Source organism: Vombatus ursinus, unplaced genomic scaffold, assembly GCF_900497805.2.
Source record: "Vombatus ursinus unplaced genomic scaffold, bare-nosed wombat genome assembly UNPS02014170.1, whole genome shotgun sequence".
Taxonomy (NCBI): Eukaryota; Metazoa; Chordata; class Mammalia; order Diprotodontia; family Vombatidae; genus Vombatus; species Vombatus ursinus.
Genome location: NW_020953948.1, coordinates 2,467,609 through 2,494,571, shown reverse-complemented (window position 1 = coordinate 2,494,571; position 26,963 = coordinate 2,467,609). Strand labels below are relative to the sequence as shown.

General features: G+C 38.6%; 1 protein-coding gene across 1 annotated transcript in view; it reads left to right on the top strand.

Annotated features, from left to right (window-relative positions):
• Window positions 1–3,731: 3,731 nt before the first annotated feature.
• Window positions 3,732–26,963, top strand: part of LOC114041243 (vomeronasal type-2 receptor 26-like) — a 43,995-nt gene continuing 20,763 nt past the window's right edge. The window contains 6 exon segments of the mRNA XM_027859593.1: window positions 3,732–3,937; window positions 17,232–17,531; window positions 19,417–20,215; window positions 22,885–22,990; window positions 22,993–23,045; window positions 23,048–23,110. Coding sequence (XP_027715394.1) covers window positions 3,732–3,937; window positions 17,232–17,531; window positions 19,417–20,215; window positions 22,885–22,990; window positions 22,993–23,045; window positions 23,048–23,110 — 1,527 coding nt within the window.

Genomic DNA, 26,963 nt, shown 5'->3' with positions numbered 1-26,963 from the left:
GCACTAAACTCTCCTTCCCAATAAACAGGGATTTCTACTGACCTTTTGACCAAACCTTTGGGAAGAAAATGAATTAAAACAAACAAGCAGGAAAGAGGGGGAGTTTTTCTATCAAAAATTTCAAAGCTGTGAGCTCTTCCATTGTATTGTGAACTCCTTGAGGGCAGGGCTGACTTTTGGTTCTTTTTGTATCACCACTGCTTAGCACAATGCCTGGGACATGGTGGTCGTTGTTGAGTTATGTCTAACTCTTTGTGGCCCTATGGACCGTATGGTGTATGAGGTTTTCTTGGCAAGGATACTGGAGTAGTTTGCAATTTCCTTCTCAATGGATTAAGGCAAAAAGTGGTTATGTGACTTGCCCTGGGTCACATAGTAAGTGAGGCTGGATTTGAACTCAAGTCTTCCTGATTCTAGACCCAGCATTCTATCCACTGAGGCATTCAGATGCCCCAATATGTGTGGTAGCTGCTTAATAAATAGTTATTGACTATATTTTTTATTAGGGAACAGTGAGGTGGTGTATTAGATAGGGCAATAGGCCTCAAGTAAGGAAGACATGAGTTCAGATTAGGTCTCAGTCACTTAGGAGCAGTGTGAGCCTGGCCAAGTAACTTAGCCCTGTTTGCTTCAGTTTTCTCTCTGTAAAATGAGCTGAACAAGAAACGGCAAATCACTCCACTTTTCTGTGCAAAGGAAACCCCAGATGGGGACTCACAAAGAGCCTAACACTACTGAACAAGAATATCTTTTAATTCCCAATTCTGGCCAAGTTAGGAAGGCAAATAGACATATAAGAGGATTTTTTTTTTAACATAATGCAATATCCTAGAAGGTTTTAAGGGTTACAGTTACCTAGGACTGTGAAATTTTCACAGAAATAGCATACTCTCTTCCCTGGAGAGAGACAGAAAATACTTAGTTGTTAAATAAAAGTGAAACAAGTATAAAAATTCTATCTTCCAAACAGGAAGCTGAGTCTGAAGCCTTAAGCTTATTACCCACCTAGGTGTGTTTGTTGTGAATGATTTAGAACTTAATTGCCTAGGTGAATTAGAAGCAAAGTCAACCCAAGGAATTGGAATAGACTATGAATTTGTAAGCTCTTCAGAAATAGAATTGGTAAAGTTTTACTTTACAGATGACAAAATGTCTATATACCTTGGAAATTTCAGTCTTGATCAAAGAAAGAATATAGAACTAGCCATTTTAATTCAATTGGAAAAATAATGCTCTGATTGTTGTCATTTATACATATATATCTACATATATGCATACACATATATACATATACATATATATCTAGAATAGACCAAAATGAAAGCCTAAAATTTAGGAGAATATTATAGAAAGGTTTGAGGAAGCTTTCAATTTCATTCAGATGACAGGACAATAGGAAGACTTCCAAGTCTGAAAATTTGTGGTTACCTTGTAGAAATTCTCTTCCATCCTCAGAAAGTTAACGCTAAAAAAAGTAAAAGTAGAAAGAGTAAAAGTCTTCTTTTTCATTACTTTATACTGGTCTCTCAATGGAATGCAAAAATTGGTAGATAAAATGACTTTTCTACATAAGATAAATTAAGAAATGCATTCTACTGGATTTATATCATTGCATTAGTAAAATGTTTTGTTTTGGGTCTAAGTTTTAAATCTATGGTGCTGTTTTATGTTGGTGTTATACTTATTTCTCCCATTGGAAGTTTGAGAAACCATTCTATAAGAAATGCTACTATTTTATAGATGTGAAATTTTACTCTTTGGAGACCTTTGCAGAGTGTCCTTCTGGTCAAAGGTTGTCTTTCATATTCAAAAGGCTATGTTGTGGTTGCCTTCTGAAGTCTCTTTGCCTATGAGATTTTGCTAAACTTAGAGCTTTTTGATCATGGTAAGATTTACTCTGCAGGAAAAAGGGGAAACTTCTTGGAAAGGATGTGTAAATCAGATTCATTTGTGAATTCTACCTGAGACTAGAGACAATTTATCTTGCTGAGGACTTGGTTTTTACAGAATCTCTCAGAGTTAGGACACATGATCTAGTCAAAGTTAGACTAAGACAAGAATTCCTTCTATACTCTTCCTAATACTGCTCGTCCAGCATCTGCAGGGACAGCTCCAAAGAGCAAGAACCCACTACTACCTGAAGCAGACCACACCCATTTTGAATAATTATGATGGTTACTAAGGGTTCCCTCCCTTCCATCAAGTTTCCATTGGCTTCTGTCCACCTTCTATCCATTTGTCCTAGTACAACTGTTTGTTTTCAAGAAAACTAAACTGAATCAAATACTTGTATTGAGTGGCCATGTCCACCCAACTCCTCTCCAGGCTCAGCATGTCTATGTCGGGCAGTTGATTATCATGAGAAAACAACTCAGAGTCCTTGGGCATCACAGCTGTCATCTGGACAATTTAGCTTATCACTATCCTTCCTATATTGTGGCTCCTGGAAATCACAGAATCACATAATTTTAGAGTTAAAAGGTAACTCAGCACTCACTGGGTCCAACCCAATAATCATTCAATCTGCCAGGCACTGGGATAGCCACCGGGGATACAAGGGCAAAAAGGAAACAGTCTACAAGTACAAGCTTACTACGTGCCAATATAGTACTTACGCTGTGCCAGCCAAGCCCAAGGCATGTAAAGAAAAGCCCAACCACAATGCTTTCCTTTAAGGAGATCACATTCTAATAAAGGACACATGTGAACAACGAGGTCAATGTCAAGTCTATACAGAGTAGATAATTAGATTGAAGGGACTTTAAGAGAGGAAGACCCTACCAGTGGGAAAGTTGGGACTGGGGACTAGGAAAAACTGCCTAGAGTAGGTCAATCAATAAGCATTGATTAAGTGTCTATTAATGCCACACAGTGGCATAAGTGCTGGGGATAAAAAGACCCAAATGAAAGACTATTACCTCAATGATCTTCTATGCTATAAGAGAAAGGGACATTGATCCAAAGAATTATCAGCATGGCCAAAGCCAACCAAGCACCACTCAGGTCAGTATATGGCAAAGGCAGCAGGTTGGGAGAGCTTGGGCCTAGTGTGAGCAGCATATTCATGTACAGGCCTTGTAAAGGGGTTTTTACAGTTCCTGAGTTTGGAAAACAAGTGCTGCCCAACTCATAGAATGTTAGGGCCTGATGCAAGAGGCTGGCAGCCACTGACATCAGCTTACTCTCCCCTCTTCAGAGTGAATTGGGGCTGATCACCTCTGATCCAACTCATGCCCTTCTCTGAGTCCTGGGAGTTTTGCTATGTCAGCTGCACTCAAGTTTCTAAAGGTTAGCCAATGTCCTTGCGGCAACAGGCTGCCTGATTACCATGAGGATTTGCTGAGAAGTAGGAAGATGATGTCTAAACATATTTTTCTTTTGGGTTTCCCTTGGAGGCTGAGATGCAGGTGCAGAGCCCCAGGCAGTCAAGCTCCCTAGAGCTCCTTCTTGATACATGCACCTTCACCAACTAGGGACCATAGCCCTTCCCATCTTTACTAGGATTATAAATGGTACCTGGTTCCTGCAGCTCAGCTCCTGGACAGGAGCTGGACATCTGCTGTGTTTGCTCCTGTGCCAGAAACAGACCAGTGTCTGGGAATCTGTCCAGGGAAGGCATCCATCAGACAAAAAAAGACTTTCCCATTAAAATGTGACTCAGGTAGTGGCTGTAGACACCCTGTCTGCTCACAGGCTCAAAGTTGGATACACTGCTCAGGACACAGGCTCCAATGTCCCTTCTGATATCCCTCTTTTTCCTCCTCAACATACCTTCTTCTTTAGCCTGGGAAGAAAAGTACCCCTGCTTTGACCAAATCCGCCCACGAGTTCACAGAGATGGAGACCTGGTCATTACTGGATTTTTCCCCCTATTCTTGATGGCAGTGAAGAATTTTACAGGAGCTGAGCATCCACACAAGGCCTGTCATCCACACCAGTAAGTGAAGAGGTGCCTGGGCTTTCACCTTAGGAAATAGCTGAGCAAGCCTGGGTATTCAGTCCCCAGCTCCTAGGGACTTTCCCTGTCCTCTTGTCTGTGACTCTCCTTGCATCTCTCTCATCTTTTTATCTATCCTTAAAATCTGTAGACAATGTTGGCCTAGGCTTGAGAGCCTTTCTGTGGGTCAGGGAGCCTGCTCATTATAACACATATTTTACGGAAGAGGAAACTGAGCCTCCAAGGGAGTCTGGCCAGAGAGGCCTTTCTGATAGTGAGACCAGTGCCCTTTCCAGGATACCATGCTGCTCAAAAGATACTGAATAAATGCAGGCTGTAACAACAGGTGAGGGTGAGCAATAGTGGAGATATGTGACTTCTTTCCCTTAAGAAAATGAAATGAATGAGGCTTCCCTCCCAAGTCATTAGAGAATGCAGTTTGCAGAGTTCTGCACTAATCAGGGTGGATTGATTGTCCCGTCAGATTATTCTTTGTCATCAATGATACTTATAAGATGGGCTGGGTCCATGTGTGCTATATAGACACAACTAGGGTTATTGGGCATTGCAACTAGTTTTCTTGTCATTTATATTCCCCAAATAGTTTTCTACCCAAGATTCTTCCCTGGGTCACAGCAAATAGGAGCATCAGGGATGGATGGTCCAAGTCTATTCTAAGGAGACCACTTTGGGAAGCATGCTGACTCAAAAATCAGAGGACCCAGACTCAAAATGTGTCTCTGATCCTCATTACTTGGGTGATTTTGACCAAGTACTTCACCTTCCTAGACCTCAGTCCTCATCGGAGAGGAAGAGGCATAGTGAACGGATAGAATGCTAGACTTGGAGTCAGGAAGACCTGAGTTCAAATTCTGCTTTGGATACTTAGGGCTTGTGTTGTCCTAATCATAGCACTAACTCTTTGTCAGCCTCAGTTTCCTCATCTATAAAATGGGGATAATAACAGTGCCTAACTCCTAGATTGTTGTGAAGATGAAATGAGAAATTATGTACAAAATGCTGAAAAGGTCACATACATTCCAACTATTAAGACTAAATGAAGGAATTAGAGGAGATGATCTCTTAGGTACTTTCTAGCTTTGGCTTCATGAACTTGTTTGTGAAATCTGTCTTCTAACTTTTCAAAGATTTGATGAGCTTTGTGTTTTCTCCTTCTGTGAACCTGCAACTTGCCACAGAATTGCCTTGCTTACCTTCTGCTCTGCTAGTTGTCAGTGCCTGATTTTTTCATTGAATCTTGTCTTCCTTTGCACTGATGGTCTGGGCATGGTTTGAAGCTTTGTGTTGAAGGAGAACAGGGCTTTTCTGGTCTGTGCTTGATGGGAAAATGCAGAAGGACACAGCAGGTTTCAACCTTCTGTGCAGATACCTTTCCATGATCAATCACAATGCGCTCTCAGAAAGAGGAGTCTGAGTTAAGAAAGTCATGAATACCTCTTTGGGGCCACTTCCCCAGGCCAGTGTTACTGTGAGGTCACTGTAGACTAATGATACTGGGACATGGCTTTGGGTTCTGGTTGTGTGTGTGTGTGTGTGTGTGTGTGTGTGTGTGTGTGTGTGTGTTTAGAGAATCAGGCTTCATTGGAAAATGACAAATCATTGCTCTGGCATGTGATTTCAATGAAATAAGGAACTCATGGTGGAAAAATCTTCTACTGATGCCAAGCAGCCACTCATTTATATTTAGTGAGTTACCTGTGGCTCTGGAAAGTTATATTTCGGTCAACAAAATTCAGAAATGCATGTATTTTTTCTGAAATATTTATTTATTTATTTATTCATAGTTTTCAACATTCACCTTTACAAGATTTTAAGTTTTAAATTTTCTTCCTGCCCCCTCCCCAAGATGGCATGCAATCTGATATAGGCCATAATGTACAATTATATTAAACATATTTTCACATTATTTATGTCAAGAAATATTAGAACCAAAAGGAAAAACCACAAGAAAGAAAAAAAATGTTGGGAGGGGGTCACTTCCATTATGTTGTGAATTCCTTTAGGGCAGGGTTGACTTTTGGTTCTTTTTATATTGCTACTGCTTAGCACAGTGCCTGGTACATGGTAATTGTTCTTCTTCTGGTTGTTGTTGAGTTACGTCCACTTCTTTGTGGCCCTGTAGACCATATGGTATATGAGGTTTTCTTGACAAGGATCCTGGAGTAGTTTGCTATTTCCTTCTCAATGGATTAAGGTGAAAAGTGGTCACATGACTTGCCCTGGGTCACAAAGTAAGTGAGGCCGAATTTGTTCTCAGGTCTTCCTGACTCCAGACCCAGCCCTCTATCCACTGAGGCATCCAGATACCCCAATGTACATGGTAGTTGCTTAGTAAATAGTTATTGACCATGTTTTTATTAGGGAACAGCTAGTTGGTGTATTAGATAAAATGACAGTTTCCAAATCTTTAAACACCATCATAATATTAGCTGCTGTCATTTTAATGGACTTCAAGCTTAGTAAGTTAAGAACATGATGAGGCAGACAAAATGGTTTACTGAGTGTGACCCCAATCCACGTTAAGAGCAAGACACAATATAGGTAGAAGGCTACCAAGATTTGAATGAAATACTTCCATCCATAGATCAGTGCAGTGAAGATAACCAAACCTGTCACCAAATGAAATAATTAGCCTCAAAGAAGCTTTCAGGATCATTCAGCCAATTTAAGGAAACAAATCAATTCAATCAGTGATTTAATCTTCATTGATGCCTTCAATCTCAGGCCTTCTCACTGTGATTATTTCCATTTTATCCTGCATATGTCTGATACATTCATGATTGTTTGCATGTTGTCTCCACAATTTCATGTGATAGAGACTGTATACTAATTCTCTTCCTCCTCTTCAGTGAGAATGTACTAATCTTTTGTATCCTTTCTATAACAGTAATATTGTTCGATTGAAGAAGGGGAAAATGGATGAATTAAATCTGTGATTTCATTATTATAGGAAATCCTAGTGAAGAAATTCCCTCAGCCTATAGAGCTTGTCCTGCGATGAGCAGACTTGGAGTTGCCTGGAACAATGAGAAATTAAATGACTTGCCTGGAGTCTCAGAGCCAGTCTATGTCAGGGGCAGAAAGTGACTTCATCCTTTTCTGATACCTATGCCAGCTCTCTGTCCTCTCCCCCATGACTGCCTCAATTGTTGCTGTTATTTCGCCCTTTTTGCCAAATACTCATCTTAGTTACAAATATAATTGGTTCATTTTTATTTTGAAATGATAATGGTAATAATAATTTGTTCCTTTGTATTTCCAGCAAATGCTGGGAAGACAAAGAGATAAACAGATGGGGATGGATTGGCTTGGGTTGAATGAATGAATGATGACTTAAATGGGATTAAAGTGGCTGGAAACATAAAGTGGCATTTAGTTTTTATACAGATCTTCAAATCAATCCAGTTTTAATATATCTTCTCTTGACAAATGGTGAAATCTTGACCAAGCAAAGACTGGGGGGCAAATTGTCTCACTTTTGGTAGAAATGCATCGCAATTAGATAATGCCCCAAAGCTCATGATATATCTAGCCACAGGATTCTTTTTAAAAATTAATTAACTAATTTTTAGTTTTCAACATTCACTCACATAAGATTTTGACTTCTAAATTTTCGCTCCCTCCCTAACCTCCCCACTCCCCAAGATGATATGCAATTTGATATAGGCTCTACATGTACATTCATATTAAATATATTTTCACATTAGTCATGTTGCAAAGAAGAATTAAAGCCAATGAGAGAAACCACAAGAAAGAAGAAAAAAAGAGAGAGAGAGAGCACAAATAATATGCATGGATCTGCATTCAGACTCCATAGTTCTTTTTCTGGATGTGGACAGCATTTTTCATCATGAGTCTTTTAGAGATGTCTTAGATCCTTACATTTCTGAGAAGAGCTAAGTCTACCAAAGTTAGTCATCTAACAATGTGGCTGTTACTCTGTACAATGTTCTCCTGGTTCTGCTTACCGTACTCAGCATCAGTTCATGTAAGTCTTTCCAGGTTTTTCTGAAGTCTGCCTGTTCATCCTTTCTTACAACACAATAGTATTCCATTACGTTCATATACCACAACTTGCCCAGTCATTCCCCAATTGATGGGCATCCCCTCAATTTCTAATTCTTAGCCACCACACAAAGAACTGTTATAAATATTTTTGTATATGTGGGTCCTTTTCCCATTTGTATGATCTCTTTGGGATACAGCCCTAGAAGTGCTATTGCTGGGTCAAAGGATATGCACATTTTTATAGCCCTTTGGGCATAGTTCCAAATTGCCCTCCACAATGGTTGAATCAGTTCACAACTCCAACAGCAATGCATCAGTGTTTCAGTTTTCCCACATCTTCTCCCACATTTATCCTTTTCCTGTTTTGTCATGTTAGCTACCCTGATAGGTGAGATGTGATACTTCAGAGCTGTTTTAATTTGCATTTCTCTAATCAATAGTGATTTAGAGCATTTTTTCATATGACTATAGATAGCTTTAATTTCTTCATGTGAAAAATCCCTGTTCATTTTCTTTGACCATTTATCAATTGGGGAATGACATGCATTCTTATAAATTTAACTCACTTCTCCATATATTTTAGAAATGTAGCCTTTCTCAGAGACACTGGTTGTAATAATTGTTTCCCAGCTTTTTGCCTCTCTTCTAATCTTGATTACATTGGCTTTGTTTGTACAAAAGCTTTTCAATTTATTGTAATCAAAACTATCCCTTTTGCATGTTATAATGTTCTCTTTATCTTGTTCAATCATAAATTCTTCCATTCTCCATAAAAGCCCTAGATTCCTGATATAAATCCCACCTTGTCATAGTGTATTATCTTCTTTGTTATTTGCTGTAATCTCTTTGCTAATATTTTATTCAAATTTTTGGATCTATATTCATTAGGGTGTTGGTCTACTATTTTCTTTCTCTGTCTTGGCCCTTCCTGATTTATGTATCAGCACCATATATTTATCATGAAAAGAATTTGGTAGGACTTCTTTTTCACCTATTTTCCCATATAGTTTATATAGTATTGGAATTAATTGTTCTTTAAATGTTTGGTAGAATTCATTTGTAAATTCATCTGGCTGTGGTGATTTTTTTCTTAGGGAGTTCATTGATGGCTTGTTCATTTTCTTTTCCTGAAATGAAGTTATTTAAGTATTTTATTTCCTCTTCTGTTAATCTGGGCAATTTGTATTTTATAAGTATTCTTCCATTTCACTAAGATTGTCAGATTTATTGGCATGTAGTTTGGCAAAATAGCGCCTAATTATTGTTTTAATTTCCTGTTTATTGGCGGTGAATTCATACTTTTCATTTTTGACACAGGAAATCTGGTTTTCTTCTTTCTTTTTTTTTAATCAACCAAAGGTTTATTTATTTATTTTTTTCCATAAAACCAACTCTTACTTTTATTTATTAGCTCCATAGTTTTCTTAATTTCTCTTTTGGTTTTCAATATTTCTAATTTGGCATTTAATTGAGGGTTTTTAATTTGTTCTTTTTCTAGTTTTTTAGTTGTATGCCCAATTCATTGATCTCCTCTTTCTCAATTTTATTCATGTAAGTATTTAGTGATACAAAATTTCCCCTCAGAACTGCTTTTACTGCATCCCATAAGTTTTGCTATGTTGTCTCATTATTGTCATTCTCTGGGATGAAGTCGTTGATTGTTTCTATGATTTGTTGTTTGACCCACTCATTCTTTAGGATTAGATTATTTATTTTCCAATTAATTTTTACACTATCTTTCCATGGCTCTTTATTACAAGTAATTTTATTGCATCATTAAATGCATGTATGTATTTAATATTTCTGCCTTCCTGCATGGGATTGTTAGGTTTTTGTGCCTTAATACATTTTATGGTTAGATATGTTATAGTTATGAGAGAGGGAGGTTGAGGTCTCTCACTAGTATAGTTTTGCTGTCTATTTCTTCCTGTAACTCCCTGAACTTCTCCACTAGGAAATGTGGATGCAATACCACTTGGTACATATATTTTTAGTGTTAATATTACTTCATTGTCTATGGGACCTTTTAGCAAGATATAGTTTCCTTCCTTGTGAGATCCACTTTTGCTTTTTCTTTGTCTGAGATCAGGATTGCCACCCCTCCTTTTTTAACTTCAGATGAAGCATAATATATTCTGCTCCTGGACTCCAGAAGTGTTGAGGAAGTAGAATCCATTTGTCAACTCATTTAATGGGTGAGTAAGAGTGAAGATCAAGAGTAGTATATGACTCTTGGATCACAAACCTGAGTGACTAGAAGAATGGTGGTATCTTCAATAGAACCATTAACATTAGATATATAACAAAGGTTAAGGCTTGGTCAGTTCTTGTATGGCCTCAATGGGCAGGAGGTGGTTCACTCTAAGTATTTCATTGACTTGGTTGTTGTTCAGTCACTTTGAGTTATGTCTGACTCTTCATGGCCCCATTTAGAATTTTCTTGGTGAAGATACTGGGGTGATTTGCCATTTTCTTCTCCAGTTCATTTCACAGATGAGACAACTGAGGTAAACAAGGTTAAGTGAATAGCCCAGGGTCACACAGCTTGTAAACATCAAAGGCCAGATTTGGATTCAGGAAGATGAGTCTTCCTGGCTCCAGGCCTAGCACTCTATCCTCTGTATCACCTACTTGCATTCCTTAATTTGGGACCTTGATCATTCTAAGAATCCTGAGTTTTAAGGTAATTCAAAGGTGTGTCTGGATATTTCCTTACTAGTTACTAAAATTATAGCCTCTCTCCTTAATTAATAAGCTGTTATGAGTCCTTACTCCAATTTACTAAATATTATTTATTTAATTTATGTAATAAACAAGTGAAATAGTTTCTCCAAAGCAGTTCAACTCTATTCCTCCCTCCCTCATTTTATCACTTTCTCTTCATATGTGTATATATGTATATGTATACATGTATGTATATTACATTATGCATACGTATGTATAATTTCAAAATCTCCTGTCTCCTTTATCACGTCACTGCAGTCACTGTCTTCTCTGCTTTGGGAACACACAACCACCAGTCAATGTTGTGAAGATAGTAGCTAAAGTTTTTCAAAAATTCTCTATAAATGTTTCCTCACAGGATATAATCAGAAGTTTTTCAGGATAAAGGTTCTCTCCATCTCCTTCCCCTCTGTACCTCACCCAGTCTCTCTTCCACTATAGCAAGTAACATTCTCTCCAGCCATACACTTAAACTGACAGTCTCTCAATAGTCTATTGTTTTTTAAAGATACAGTAACAGCATCAATAGCCTCTGTGAGAGATCCTAGTTAAGCTGGTGTTGCACATGGTAATGTCTCAAAGGCAGGACTCAAATCCAGGTCTTCCTAACTCCAAACGCTGCCTTTCTGAATCTAGGTATTCCTGAAAAAGGCCAAGCAGAATCTCATTAGAAGGAAATAATCAGTACTTCCCAGTTTGTCTCCCTGTTCCTGCAAGATGGTTTGTGTTTTTCTGTCATTTTCTTTACCTTCTCCATATTTATCTCTTCATTCATTGAACTGATTCAAATTCTAAAATTGAGTGCATTTATTTCCGATTGCCTCTATGCAAAGTTTCCTTAACTAACAATGTTTTATGATAAATCTAATAGTAAATAGCAGTACAGCAATTAGAAGTATTTAATTAATGCTTATATTTAAATAACCACATTTCAGTGCTTCCCCAAAATGTCAAAAGAAATTTTCAGTCAGTTGCTATAAGTCCCCATCAAGATTCATTCCTTATTTATCCATTTCTTTTCTATTACATTATGATTGTACTTTGTGTATACTTTATTGCTCCCATTCAGCTTTTTATTTGTTTTATAATGTTTTCTTGGCTATTTTCATGCTTTTTTATAATTGTCCATCTTCATTTTCTTTTAATATTCTTATATATGAAATATATTTATATACACAAACATGAATACATAGATATATATCTAAACATAAGTGTGTATTTATGTATATATGTGTGAATGCATGTGGGAGTATATTACACAAATTTAATAGCATAGGAAGCTTCCAGTGACAAAATTCAGTCTACCAGTATAGCTAAACAACTATTCTGTTCCTCACAGTTTTGGAGAATTGCCCGGATACACTGACCATGTTAACTGGCATACTCAGAATCAATCAGACATTATGTATCACAAGTAGAACTGAACCCAGCCTATCTTGATTTGAAAGCCAGCTTTCTATGCACCATACTAGAGGGGTTAAACTCATAGCTCAAAAGCCCCATTTGGCCCAGACTCCTGATTGCCACACAAACCAGATGAAATGTATTTGGGAAATCTTTCAGGAGACAAATGAAACAATATGTGGATGAGATATGATTTTCCAAGTTAATATGCAACTTGCAGGGATCCTTATTTATGGTTTAGTGGCTTTTATTTCTATTCAAGTTTGATACCACTCTACAACACCATGGTAACTCTGTCCTATCAAAGTATCTCTAATTTATGTAAGTATTACATATTTCTGGGCATTTATATGGCTTCTAGGGATTTTTATTTTCTAGTATAAATTATTTTGCTATAAACAAAGCAATCCTTTTATTTCTTTTTTAAAATAAAACTCTCTGAGTATATTCCAAACAACGAGATTTTTGGTCAAAGAATATAGTCAATTTTGTTAATTTGGTATATACTAATAGCATTATTTTCTAATAAGATTCTACTAGTTTGAAAGTCACATTTTCTACTCAGCTCTGGTCTTTTCGTCAAGAATGCTTAAAAGTCCTCTATTTCATTCAATATCCATTCCTCCTCCCCCTGAAGCATTATACTCAGTTTTGCTGGGTAGGCGATTCTTGGTTTTAATCCTAGCTCCTTTGACCTCTGTAATATCATGTTCCAAGCCCTCTGAAACCTTAATGTAGAAGCTGCTAAATCTTGTGTTTTCCTGATTGTATTTCCACAATACTTGAATTATTTCTTTGTGGCTGCTTGCAATATTTTCTCCTTTACCAGAGAACTCTGGAATTTGGCTATAATAATCCTAGGAGTTTTCCTTTGGGAATCTCTTTCAGGAGGTGATCAGTGTATTCCTTCAATTCCTATTTTACCCTCTGGTTCTAGAATATCAGAGCAGTTTTCCTTGATAATTTCTTGAAAGATGACGTCTAGGCTCTTTTTTTGATCATGACTTTCAGGTAGTTCAATAATTGTTAAATTATCTCTCCTGTATCTAATCTCCAGGTCAGTTGTTTTTCCAATAAGATATTTCACATTATCTTCTATTTTTTTTTTTTGGTGAGGCAATTGGGGTTAAGTGGCTTGCCCAGAGTCACACAAGTGGTATGTGTTATGTGTCTGAGGTCGGGTTTGAACTCAGGTCCTCCTGACTCCAAGGCCAGTGCTCTATCCACTGTGCCACCTAGCTGCCCCACAATGTCTTCTTTTTTTCATTTTTTTGGTTTTGTTTTATAACTTCTTGATTTCTCACACAGTCATTAGCTTCTATTTGCTCCATTCTAACTTTAAAGGAATCATTTTTTTCAGTGAGCTTTTGGACCTCTTTTGCCATTTGGGTTAGTCTATTTTTAAGGTAATATTTTCTTCAACATGTTTTTGGGTCTCCTTTAGCAAGCTGTTGACTCATTTTTCATGATTTTCTTGCATCACTCTCATTTCTCTTCTCAATTTTCCTCTACTTCTCTTAATTGCTTTCCAAAATCCTTTTTGAGCTCTTGCATGGCTTAAGACCAATTCATATGGTTTTGGAGGCTTTGGATGTAGGAGCTTTGACTTTGTGGTCTTCTGGTTGCATGTTTTGATCTTCTTTGTCCCAAAGTAAGATTCTATAGTCTGAATTTTTTCCACTGTTTGCTCATATTCCCAGCCAATTGCTTGACTTTTTAACTCTTTGTTAAGGTAGGGCTCTGCTTCTACTGTGAAGGGTGTACTGTCCCAAGCTTCAGGAGTTTTGTGCAGCTATTTTCAGAGATACTTCTAGGTACCTGTAAATTTTCAGTTCTTCCAAGATCACATGATCAAAGGAGAGGTGTTTACTCTTTTCTTGTCCTGTGCTCTGGTCTATGCATGACCATAAGCACTCTTTTCTGCCTTGGAACTGTGAGGGAACTGTGATTCCCTCTCCACCACCACTACAAAGCCCACCACGCCAGTGCTCCTTCTCCCCCCATGATCGCCACGCAGAATTGTGACCCAGATCCAAGCACAGGCAAAGCAAGAGAATCCAGCTTCAGTGCCAGCAAAGAGATTCATGCAATCCTCCTCTGATCAGCTGCTCAATCCCCCCACTGTCTGTTGGCCAAGAGCTCTGGAAGCAGCCACTGCCCCAGGGCTGTACCAGGGCTGGGAGTGGACCACTCTCCTTTCTCACCAAGGTCCCACAGACCTTTCCTACTGAGCTTCTAAATTGTCTTTGGCATTTGTGGGTTGAGAAATCTGGAAACCACCATATCTGTGAGTGATTCAGTCCCCTGAGGCCTGCTCCAGTTTTGCTGAGGATCCGTCTTTGCCTGCACAGACCATGCTGAACTGTGCTCCTCTCCCAGCCTGGCATAATAGACCTTTCCAGTCAATCATCCAGGTTGTCTTGGGCTAGAAATTTGTTCCACTTGGTCTTTTGGTGTTCTGCTGCTCTAGAATTTGTTTAGTCATTTTTTACAGGTATTTGGAGGGATTTGGAGGAGTTCTCAAGCAAGTCACTGCTTTTACTCTGCCATCAGGCTCCACCCTCACATTTATTCTTACAAGTAATATTTTTTCTGTTTCTTCTGACATTTTACTTTCTGTTGTTATTGTTTTATGGCCTACCAAGAAATAAATTTCTCTCAATATTTCTTATGTAAACTTTTAAAATTGTGAATCAAAAAATTGTATTTCTTGTAAAAACCTTTAATTCTTTTATCTCCTGATATTTAACAGACTTTTTATTATTGAGAAGCTTTGTCTTTATTCTGGCCAACTTTCCACCATTTATTCCTGTTTTGTTATTCCTTCATATTCTCCATGAACATATATGTATTGCATTTACAAGAGTATGTACCTTAATATTTAGAGACAGTAGATGAGTGAGAGAAACAGCAAGTGGTGTCAATATTCAATAGGAGGCTGGACATGGAACACAAGAAGACATAGGTTAAAATAATGATACTTGGGGTCATGCTAAGCATCAGGGAATGTTTTAAGACTAGAAGTCCTAGGGAGTTTGTGAGTTGTGTGAGTGGAGGTGGTGCACACAATGATTAAACCTCAAGCCCTTGACACAGATATCTTCTGAACTTTGTCAGTTCCTGTTCTCTACCCTTTGATAGAAGACTGGCCAGGTACATGTTCTTTGATACAAGGGAAGACAATGATAATGGCAAGGAAAAATCTTTACTTGTGAAATCTACCAAGTAGGCCACTCTTCCTACCTCAGAGGCCAGTCTTATTTAATGCATTCTCCAGTTCCAGATGTGGGATGCATGCAGGAACTAAGATGAAGTCTTTGGACGTGGAAATTCCTGGGAAGCCTGGGAAGCCCGGGAAGCCCCTGGGACATCCAGTATGAACAAGACTAAGTGCTGGTGATGAAAGTGCATCAATGGACAGGGCCAGAAGGGCAGGATGAATTACCTGTCATTGGCTTTCTCCATGACACGATAAAGCCTGACATATGTTTGGGTCAGAGAATTGTGGATTGGCATGCCTTATACAGAAAACCTTGCTATCTCTTTAGTGCTTCATGAAACATAGAAATGAGGGGATGAGATCAATGCTTTCCAACATGGATGTCATCTTAGCCATTAAATGACTCGAATATGACCATTCCCAATATCCCTGAACCTTCCCTCAGTGACTCACTGGAACTCTAGGGCTCACCCCTGTACAAAAATACCCCTCTGTATTTCTCTTTCTCTAGTCACATTTAACAATGCATAGGACATTTCTTTAGCCCCTGTCTGGGTCTGAAAAGACAGGAAGAGGGGGTGAGAGAAAGAGAAAGCAAAATGGTCAAATACCATGAGTTTTCCTTTTTAAAAGCTATATAAAGTTGATAGGATAAGTGTCACCAGTAATGTCTCTGTTATGAATGGCCAGAAGCGAGAAGCATCCTGTTCAAACTAGAGTGCCACTCTCATAACATCGAGCAGAAATACAGAGTAAACACTGGCTAGAGGAAGGACTCATTGCAGGTATCAAAGAAAAAATTGGGCATTGCATCAGGAATAGGTTCTGGGAGAACAATACAAGAAAAGTTGCTCATGTGTTACTCACAAACCCAAGAAACTGAGGTTTCAGACAGATTGAAGAGCACAACAATAGGTCCTAGTCTTCCTGTGCTCAGTGAGCATACTGTCTCCAGTTGGGTCTTTGCCTCCTTCTAGACTGAGCCACTATTACTATTAGAGGTTTCCCTCAAAGGATAAATCTTCCAAAGACACTTTGTGGAAAGAACCAGGTTTTCTTGAGCTGGCAAGAGATACATCTGCAACGGTTCAGCTTCCTCCTGGGAACATTTTCCTTAAGGGGTAAAAGTGGGCTCTGTACTGAGCCAGAGCATACATTTCCCTTCCCTGAACTGCTAGTATGTGTAGCACTAAGAATGTGGCATCTATCATGTTCTGCCTTAGAAACGGGTTATTGATGTGCATATCTCCTAGATGAGATTGTGAGACTGAGACCAGAGAACAATTCTTATTTGTCTAGTGCATTTTACACAGTAACTGGTCAATAAACACTTGTTGAATGAAATGACTAAGTGAATCTGTTCAGGGAGTCAGTCAGCAATCATTTATTAACTGCTTCCTACATGCCCTACACTCTGCTAAGTGTTGCAGTTACAAAGAAAGGTAAAAATATGGTCCATGCCCTTAAGCAGCTGATACTCTAATGGGGCAGACAACATTCAAACACTTGTGTAAATCCAAATCATATACATTGTAATGGGAGAGAATCTCAAAGAAAAGCCACTAACCATGAGGGGACTTGCAAGGACTCTTACAGACAGAAAGATTTAATCTGAATCATGAAGGAAGGCAAAAAGGCCAGGAAGTAGACATGAGCAGGGATAGCATTCCAAATAGTCAGCATGGTTAGTAATTCTGGAAAACTTCCCCCTCTACCACCCACACTCCAAATTTCAAAGAGGTCAACAATATAGGAGTGCAGGTCATGTGGAAATGAGGTGTTGTAATCAACAGACCAAGCTGCCTGTGCCCTGGGCCTTGTGGTCAGAACTTAGCATGGATGGATTTGTCTCCTTCAAGTTGTATGGGGTCCATAGGATTTGTTACTAGCTTCTAATCTACTCCTCACTCCCTGCAGGTGGCTACACAAAAATTACCAGCAGGTTCTAGCCCTGATGTTTGCCGTGGACGAGATCAATAGAGACCCCTGGCTGCTCCCTAATACTACCCTGGGTTTTCATATCTACAGCACCTACCATAGTGATGCCAGGACCTTGGAGAGCTCCCTGAGGTGGCTTTCAGGACAGGACCCCACAACCCCAAATTATAGTTGTCAGAGGCAGGATAAGTCCATTGCTGTTATTGGAGGTGCCACATCTGCTATTTCTGTCCAAATGGGAACTCTTCTGGAGCTCTACGGAATACCACAGGTAGGGAGGTTTAAACATGACGTCTCTTGCTCTTTTCTTTGAGGTGAAGTGACTTGTCCAGCATTATACTAGATAGAAGGTAGAAAGGATAGAAGTTTTATTAAGTGCCTACTATGTACCACATACTATGGAACAAGTATATCATTTGACCCTTAGAACAACCCTGTGTGGTAGGCGCTATTATTAATCTCCTATTTACAGTTAAAGAAATTGAAGCAGAGAGGAGTTAAGTGACTTGCTCAGGATCACACAGCTAATAACTGACTAAGGCAAGGTTTGACCTCTGGTCTTCCTGCCTCCATGTGCAGCATTCTCTTGACTGTGCCACTTAGATGCTACATAACTATTATGTATTCAGGCAGTATTTGCACTAAGGACTTTTCTCCTCCAAATCCAACACTCTGAGAGGGCAGCCAAAGTGAATTTCATACCTCTTTAGAACTCATCAGTGGCATGACTGCCAGTACCCTACTCCCTCTCCTACTCTGGATCACAGTGTCACAATTTTCTGATGATATTTTTTCCAATTCAGTCCTCCTTCTTCCTAAACCTTTTCTTTCCACCTGAACTCTGCTGATACAACTTTGCCAACCTCAGGGTCTCCATATCTTATATATGGAGAAGTCAAATGACACGCCCACGGTCACACAGCTAGTAACTAATGGAGACTAGATTTAGACTCAGGGCTTCTTGACTCCAGGTCCCACACTCTATCCACTGTGCCACCTAGATGCCACATAGCTTTCTGACTCTTAATTCAGCACTCCCTCTGAGGCAATGTGGCTAGAATGTAATTCATACCCTGATAGGGAATAAGGAGGAATAGCATTAGAAAGACACACTCAACATCATAGAGTGAACTCTAGAAACCTAAGGTGACAAGTATCCAGTTGGCCTCTAGGAACCTGGCATGCCAGTGTGACTGGGGCTGGGAGAGTGAGCCCGGGACCCGAGCAATGGATTGACTCCATGACTTTGGAGAAATCACTTAGACACTCCATGCTGTAGGTTCTTCTAAACCTACAAGTTACAGAAAAGGTACTGACCTTCATTGGTAGAAGGACCCTCTTCACCCAAATGATTAAAGAGTTCTCCATTCCTAAAAAAAAAATTATTCCAAAATGAGCAATCAATATTGCAGACATGTTACTATTACTATGTTGCAAACAATTACTATTTAAATAATAATTAACAGTTAAATGAAGCTGTGAGTATTGCAAACAATTTTGAAATATCTTATTTGATTCATGCAATACCCCTGGGAATTAGGTACTAATATTATGCCTATTTTTTCAGTTGAGGCAAACAGTGCTCAAGTAACTTGTCCAGGGACATACAGATAATAAGTGTGTGACACTGGACTTGAACTTAGACTTTCCTGATTTTAGGATTAGTGATCTATCAACTGTGGGACCTAGCTGCCTCATATATGTGAGCATACATTTAATCATCAGGCAGTTTGGTCTTGGCAACACCATTCTTGAAGAATTCCACTTTGCTTGAAGAAAGAATCTCTTCTTAACCACCACCATCTCCAATACATAGTAATAATGTGTTAGTTTTACTCAGGAAATTTCTCTGGGGCCACAAACAAGGATAGTGAGTCAGGAGAAATGCTGAACTAATTCAGAAAGAAGTCACGGATGGTTCAGGGCAGTGAAGGATTTACAACCAGTAACATCAGAATATTCTGTCTTCCAGTCATGGTCTTTCAGCTGATCTAATCTTGGGATGGCTAGAATTTCATCTACTACCAACACCTAGAGGAGCCCACTCTATTGTCCCCCTAATGAAGTTAAGTAGATTTGGTAATATATTGAGATTTGTTGCTATGCCCCAGTATCACTTTCATATGGCCCAGTGAGACCCATCTTTCTTTCCCATCCAATTAAGCTACGTCCCATTTGATCCTGTCCTGAGTGACAAGGCCCAATTTCCTTCCCTATACCAGATGGCCCCTCAGGACTCCTCTCTGTACCTGGGTATCATTCTGCTGCTGCTACATTTTGGTTGGACCTGGGTGGGGCTGGTTGTCCCAGATGACATGAGAGGTGAGAAGTTCCTCTGGGACATGGGAGAAGAGATGAGAAGGAACAAAGCCTGTGCGGCCTTCACAGAGAAGATCCCTGTCAGTGAGAGATGCCTTGCTGAATCCCAGATGGACTTCATGCCCAGAATTATGGCATCATCAGCCAAGGTGATCATTATCCATGGTGATATAGACTCACCGATGATCCTGAGATATTCTCAGCCACCTTTATTTGGAATTTGGAAGGTTTGGATTATCACATCACACTGGGATGTCACCATGAGACCCTATGGTCATCATGGTTCTCCTTTTTATGGATCACTTATATTTTCATATCAGACAAATGAGATTCCTGGTTTCAAAGCCTTTCTCAGGGCAATCACCCCAACCAAATACCCAGGAGACATTTTCTCCAAAAGGTTCTGGGTGCTGGCATTTGAGTGCCCAGATGAGTCAACCAGACTGGAGCAGGAGGACTGTCCACTGAATGTTTCCTTGGAGATGCTGCCTTTGCACTCTTTTGACATGACCACATATAGCCTCAGCTACTTCCTCGATAGTGCTGTGTATGCTGTGGCCTGGGCTCTTCATGAAATGTTCCATGCCAGTTCAGAAATCAGATCTGTGAGAGACGAGGTGTACCTGGTGCCTCAACCTTGGCAGGTAACGTCCCTTATTCCTGAGGTGATGTCCGTTGTTATCCCCAGGCTCACAAGTGGGCATTCTTGGTTTGCTACTTTCCTTGGCATCAGCATTTCTCTTGCTTTTATGTGACATGCCTCAGGGTCAGAGTTGTAGAAGCCTTGTTTTACATGATTTTCTTAGTTTGCCTTCCTTGAGATCACTTAACAGTTTCTTCACTAATGGCATTATGAATACACCACCCTACTGAGAACTTATCCATAACTTCAAAGCATTGTTGTGGCCCCTCTCTTACTGAAGGGCTGAGTCTTCCCCTCAGAACTACAGGAAAGACTTTCTCAAGCCTGGTGCCTATGACACTTTGAATTCAATGTAGAATGCATGTCAAATTGGTTCTTAAGAAGCAGTGACCAAATTGTTCGATGCAGAAACATGATGAAACCTGACTGCCCTCTTTAAAAAGTACTACTTCCAATCTTTCCAAATACTTCTCCTTTTCTTATTGTATGTGCTCTACAATGGGCCCTTATGCAGAAACCTTTCCCAGTGCCAACCCCTGATGGACACAAAATGCAGGCTTCCAAGAAATCACTCATGTTTGTGAGAAATAATGGTAGCCTCAGCTTTAATTACGTGGAGAATTAGGGTCCTTATTTCAGAGTATGAGTTGTCAACCTGGGTTCTACTATTCTACACCATCCCCCAAGGGGTCCATCGATAATTTTCAGAAGGTCTGTGAATTTGAGTGGGAAAAATGTACATCTTTATTTTCACTAACTTCCAATTGAAATTTAGAATTTTTTATTAGAAATTAAAAATAAGAAAAATGGTTCTAAGAAGAGATTCATAGGCTTCACCATTCTGCAAGGATCATGAAAAAATGTTTAAAAAAAGTTTTAGAGGAATCCCATTCACTTCTTGAATCCAAACTTGAAGACTCATTAGAGTTTGTTGTGACTCAATTAAAAAAAATTCTTGTTGTCACTTTTTAAAGTTTTAATGATAACTAAAAATAATTATATTCAAATGATCCTTCCCTAATAGAATATTGCCTCAGAAAAAAATCATAGTTAATCAAAATAAAATGAACTATTTGTCACATCTGACAATGAATGTCTCATTTCATCCCATTAGTCCACCACCACACTGACAAGAGGAGTATGTTAATTTTAACAATCAATCTTCTGAAATCAAGATAGGTCATTGCATTGATAAACATTCTGACATCATGTAAGGTTGTTTTCCTTCATAATGTCATTTTATTCCTTTCTTCTCCCTATATTTCAGTCTGGGAACCATGAACCATGATCATATCTGTCCTGATATAATTCTTGTATATGGTGTCTCAATTTTTTTTCATGGCCCTGCTCACCGCTCATATAGCTCTCTAAATTTAAGTGCTCTAGGTATAGTAAGTTGTGCTAGTTTACAGAGTCCATTGAGCACTGGGCTTAGAATCAGGAAGACTTATTTCCATGAGTTCAAACCCAGCTTCAAACACTTACTAGCTGTGTGACCTTGAGCAAGTCACTTAACTCTGCCACAGTTCCTCATCTACAAAAATGTGATGAAGTAGGAAATGGCAAACCACTTCAGCACTTTGCCAAGAAAACCTCATGGAGGTCACAAGGAGTTGCACATGACTGAAATGACTGAAGAAGAGAAATGCAAGAAATGCTTCATGTGTGGGAGCAGCAACCAGCTGTGTACATGCCATCAAGTCTAGCTAAGCATGCAAAGTGTCATTGCAGGAGATCAATGAGCACCATGCTGGTTTTGGCCACAGTAGCTTCTGAAGATTATGTACTCAGGTGTGTGGTGCCTGATCATCACTGTCAGTGCAAAGAATGCCAATATTAATGGAATAAGTGGAACTCAGGAACCTCAGATCCTTGTACTAGAGAAAAAAAAGCTTCCTTGGATCACCAGATGGGCACTGCTTTTCATGCATATCAACATCTGCATAAACATCTATTGATGATTATTGAAATTTTGGTTCTCCATGCCTCATCATCATAAGTCAAATGAGCTTAGAGGCACACACTGCTCACAGAAGTGAAAACCAGGACTGCTTGATACTAAGTGATGTGAGAGTGAACCATGGAGAATAGGAGTGATCAGGGACTTAGAAGGGGAGAGTTCAACCAGCTTCCCCTTTGCCCATTTACCTGGACCCCTTCAGGACATCCATCCAATGGAGAGATGATTGAATGATTCCTGCTCGGGTGTGATCTAATTTAATTTTTAAAATAGTAGAAGTGATGGTAGTAGTAGCTAACATTTAAATATCACTGTAAGATTTGCAAAGTAGTGTACATAGGTTATCTCATCAAACTCCCAAGCAAGCATTTAATGCATTCAAGGCAGCATGAGAGGCATGTTAGTAGTTCCATTCATCATCAGTCTTTCAGTTTCCTCCTTATCTAAATCCTAGCAAAAAGCAGGGCTTTTAATTAATTAGAATTAATTAATTCTATCACATAAGACAACCCTCAGACCTTGAGATTTCTACACCTACAATGATTTTTTTGTGTAAACAATGTGCTTAGAAAATGTGTGCTGTATGAGTAAATGAATGAGTGAATGGATAAATGAACATGCTTGTAGGCTTCCTGACGGGACCATCAACCTTGGTCCTGTTTTGCCTGCCTGTGGATATGAGGGAATGACTCAATTCCTTCCCCACCTAGATTCACTCATCTTTATGGAATATTTCCTTTAACATCACTGCTGGGGACCAGGTGGTTTTGGGTGTGGAAAAGAATCCTGTGGCTAAATATGATATCATGAACTTTGGGGCACTGATGATGTTGAAGTTCTCATGAAAGTGGGAGAGTTTGTCCCCCAATCCTCTCTCTTGGTCAAGATTTCATCTTTTGTGAGAAGGAACTATATAAAAAGAGGGTTAATTTCAAGGTTTGTACAAAAACAAAGTGTCATTAGATGTTTCCCATTACTTTTATCTCATTTAGGTCTTCATTCTTTCATTGAACCCACCCTACTCCAACCTCTGCTGTTTATCTCATTTCATCTTTTTTTAATATAGCAAGTTCTGTGAAGACAAAGGAATAAATTATCAGTATTATTATCATCAATATTTTAAATAAAAATGAACCAAGTACATTTGTAAATAAGATGAGCGTTTGGCAACTAGCATTAGTCCAAAGAAGACAATAGCAACAACAATTGAGACAGCCTCGGGCAGAGGACACAAAGCAGGCATAGGTATCAGAAAAACATGGGTTTGATTTCAGCCTTCGACAATTAATGGCTCTGAGACTCCTGGCAAGTCACTTAATTTCTCAGTGCTCCAGACAACTCATATCTGCTAATCTGGGGCCAGTGTCTATAGGCTGAGGGAATTTCTTCACTAGGATTTCCTATAATAATGAAATCATAGATCTGGTCCACTCATTTCCCCCTTCCTCAATCTGTACAATATTACTGCTATGCAAAAAATTAGTACATTCTTATTAAAGAGGGGAAAGATTAATACAGTCTGAACGACATGAAATTATGGAGAAAACATGCAAGCAATCCTGCATATACAAGACATAAACAGAATAAAGTGGTGATAATGAAAGTGAGAAGGCCTGTGCATGAAGGCATCAAAATAGAATTAAATCATTGATTGAATTGATTTGTTTCCTTAAATTGACTGAATTTCCCTGGAAGCTTCCATGTGGATAATTATTCATTAGTTTGCAGGTCTGGTTATTTTCACTCCTTTGAACTATGCATTCAGGTATTCCTTTCACCCCTTAAAAGCCTTCTAGCCACACTGTGCCTTGCTCTTAATGTAGACTAAGATCACACTCAATAAACCATTTTGTCGGCCTCATCGTGCTTCTAACTAACTAATCTTGAAGTCCATTAAAATGATAGCAGCTTAAATTTCTATAATGTTTTAAGATTTGGAAACTGCCCCCTCCCACACATACAATAACCCTTTGAGGTAGATAGTACATTTTATAGATAAGGAAGCTAAGACTCTGATTATTGACCAAAGTGATTTATTCATCATCACATGGCTAATAAATATGAAGCAGGATTTGAACTCAGAAATCCTAAATAAATCCAGTGCTTGCACTCTCTCTATAACATGTTGCATCTCAAATTTTTTTCAGGCAAATGTTTGTTATGGATGCCACGCCTCGCCCAGCTTGTACTTAGAGTGTTGATTTTTGAAAATCAGAATGTAATACTTTCAATTGTCCCTTAACCAATTTTGTCTTGTTACATTTGGGTCAACATTCTTCCCTATTGAGATATTTTGGAATTCTGATTCTCTCATACAACATGGTAACTATCCTTCTCAGGTTAAAAATTAGCTGCTCCAACTAAACCTTCATCCAAATTGTGAATATATTAAGAAGCACAGGGTTAAGTACAGATCATTATTCCTCCAATTTGATGTCAACTGATTGATGATGACTCCCCAGCCATTCAACCAGTTTAGAATCTACCTAGTTGTGCTATCATGTAGGCTACAAATTTCCATCTTGATTTGTTCCTGATAAAATCAAGACGCATTTTAGTGATCAACACAATTCATTAATAAACTATTTTGGAATTTTGCAATGAAGTAAAATCAAGTTCCCTAGCCTATAATTAACAGACTATACCTGCTTTCCTTTTTAAAAATGGAAATGTTTTCCTTCAGACTTGAAGCACCAGCCTCATTCTCAATGATCTTTCAGTGAATGACAACAGTGACTCAGCAGTCACATCTCACTTCTTCCAACATCATAGGATGTTCATGTAGGTCTGGTGGTGTGATCTCACTGAAGGAGACAGGGAATTCTTTCAACATCTCCTTATTTATCTTGGGTTTCAAATTTCCACTCATCATTACTGTTCTGGTCTTCAGAGCCCCAAAATCATTTCCCTTGGCAGGTAGATTCCCAAACATTCTATGCTGTCTACAGTTATTTAAAATGGAATTTCTTTTTCTATCTCTTGGGGCTGGGGTTTATGTGTGTTTATTTTATATCCTGCAACTTTGCTGAAGTTGTTAATCATTTAAAGTACCTTTTTAGTTTATTTTCTAGGATTTTGTAAAGATATCATTATACCATCTGCAAAAAGTGACAATTTTTGTTTCCTCGTTGTCTGATTCTTTCAGTTTTTTTCTTCCTTTATTGCTATACCTAATTTAATTTTTTTAACTTTCTAATTTAAAGTTTTGAGTCTTAAATTCGATCCCTTCCTTTTTCCTCTCACCTTTCCCTGAGAGTGTAAGTAATCAGATATGTTATACGTGTGCTGTTATATAAAACATTTCCATATTAGTCATTTTGTGCAAGAAGACTCAAGTATAACATAAAGTAAAAAAAGAAAGTGAAAGATAGCATGCTTCAGTATATATTCAATCAATATCAGTTCTTTCTCTGGAGGTGGATATTATGCTTCATCATTAGACTTTTGAGCTTGTCTTGGATCATTGTATTGCTGAGAATAGCTTAATCATTCACAGATCTTCATCAAAAACTATTGCTGTTACTGTGTGCAACATTCTATTGGTTCTGTTCACTTCAATCAGTTCACGTAAGCCTTTACACTTTTTTTTCTGAAATCACCTTGCTTGTCATTTCCTAGAAAACAATAATCTTCCATTGCAATCATTATAGCTAACATTTCTAGTGTAATACTGAATTATAGAAAGGGTCATATCTGGAGAATAAAATTAAGGGGTGAGAGAGGATTATACTAGGAGAAGGAGAAAGGGAAAGGTAGAACGGGTAAATTATCTCACAAAAAAAAAAACAGAAAAGAAAAGGCTCTTACAGTGGAGGGGGAATGGGGGAAGGTGAGAGGGAATGAGTGAATCTTATTCTCATAGTATTTGACTTAAGGAGGGAATAACATACACACTCAATTGGGCATGGAAATCTGTCTTACCCTACAGGAAAATAGGAGGGGAAGGGGGCGAGAGAGTAGGGGGATGATAGAGAGGAGGGCAGATTGGGAAAGGGGATAATCTGAAGCAAATACTTCTGAGGAGGGACAGGGTCAAAAAAAAGAATAAAATAAATGGGGGGTGGGATAGGAATTAAGGGAAATAGAGTTAGTTTTTCACTGCATGTCTACTATGGAAGTGTTTTGCATAACTGCACATGTATAGCTTGTCTTTTCAATGAGGATGAGTGGGGAGGGAGGAAGGGAGAAAATTTGGAACCCAAAGTTTTAAAAACACATGTTTAAAAAAATGTTTTTACATGCAAGTGGGAAATAAGAAATACAGGAAATGGGGTACAGAAATCTATCTTGCCCTATAGGAAAATAGAAGGGGAAGGGGGGGAGAGATAGCAGGGAAAGCAGACTAGGGGAAAGGGTATTCAGAAAGCATGCCATCTTGGGGTGGGGGGAGGGGCGAGATGAGGTGAAAATTTGGAACTCAAAATCTTGTGGAAGTAAATGTTGAAAACTAAAACTAAAACTAAATAAATAAATAGACATATAAAAAAAGAAAAAAATAATAAACAAAATACTGAATTATAGTGGTGATAATCAGCACCCTTGCTTCACTCTTGATCTTATTGGGAAGGTTTCTAACCTATCCCCAGTCCTGGTGAGGCTCACTGAAGGTTTTAAATAGATACTCCTTATAATTTTAAGGAAAGTTCCATTTATTTCTACTCTCTGTTTAATTAAATATTAAAATTTGCCCCAAAACATTATATTCATTTTTGCTGGTAGTTAATTCTTGGCTTTAATCCTAACTCTTTTAACTTCTGAAATATCATATTCCAAGCCTTCCACTCCTTCA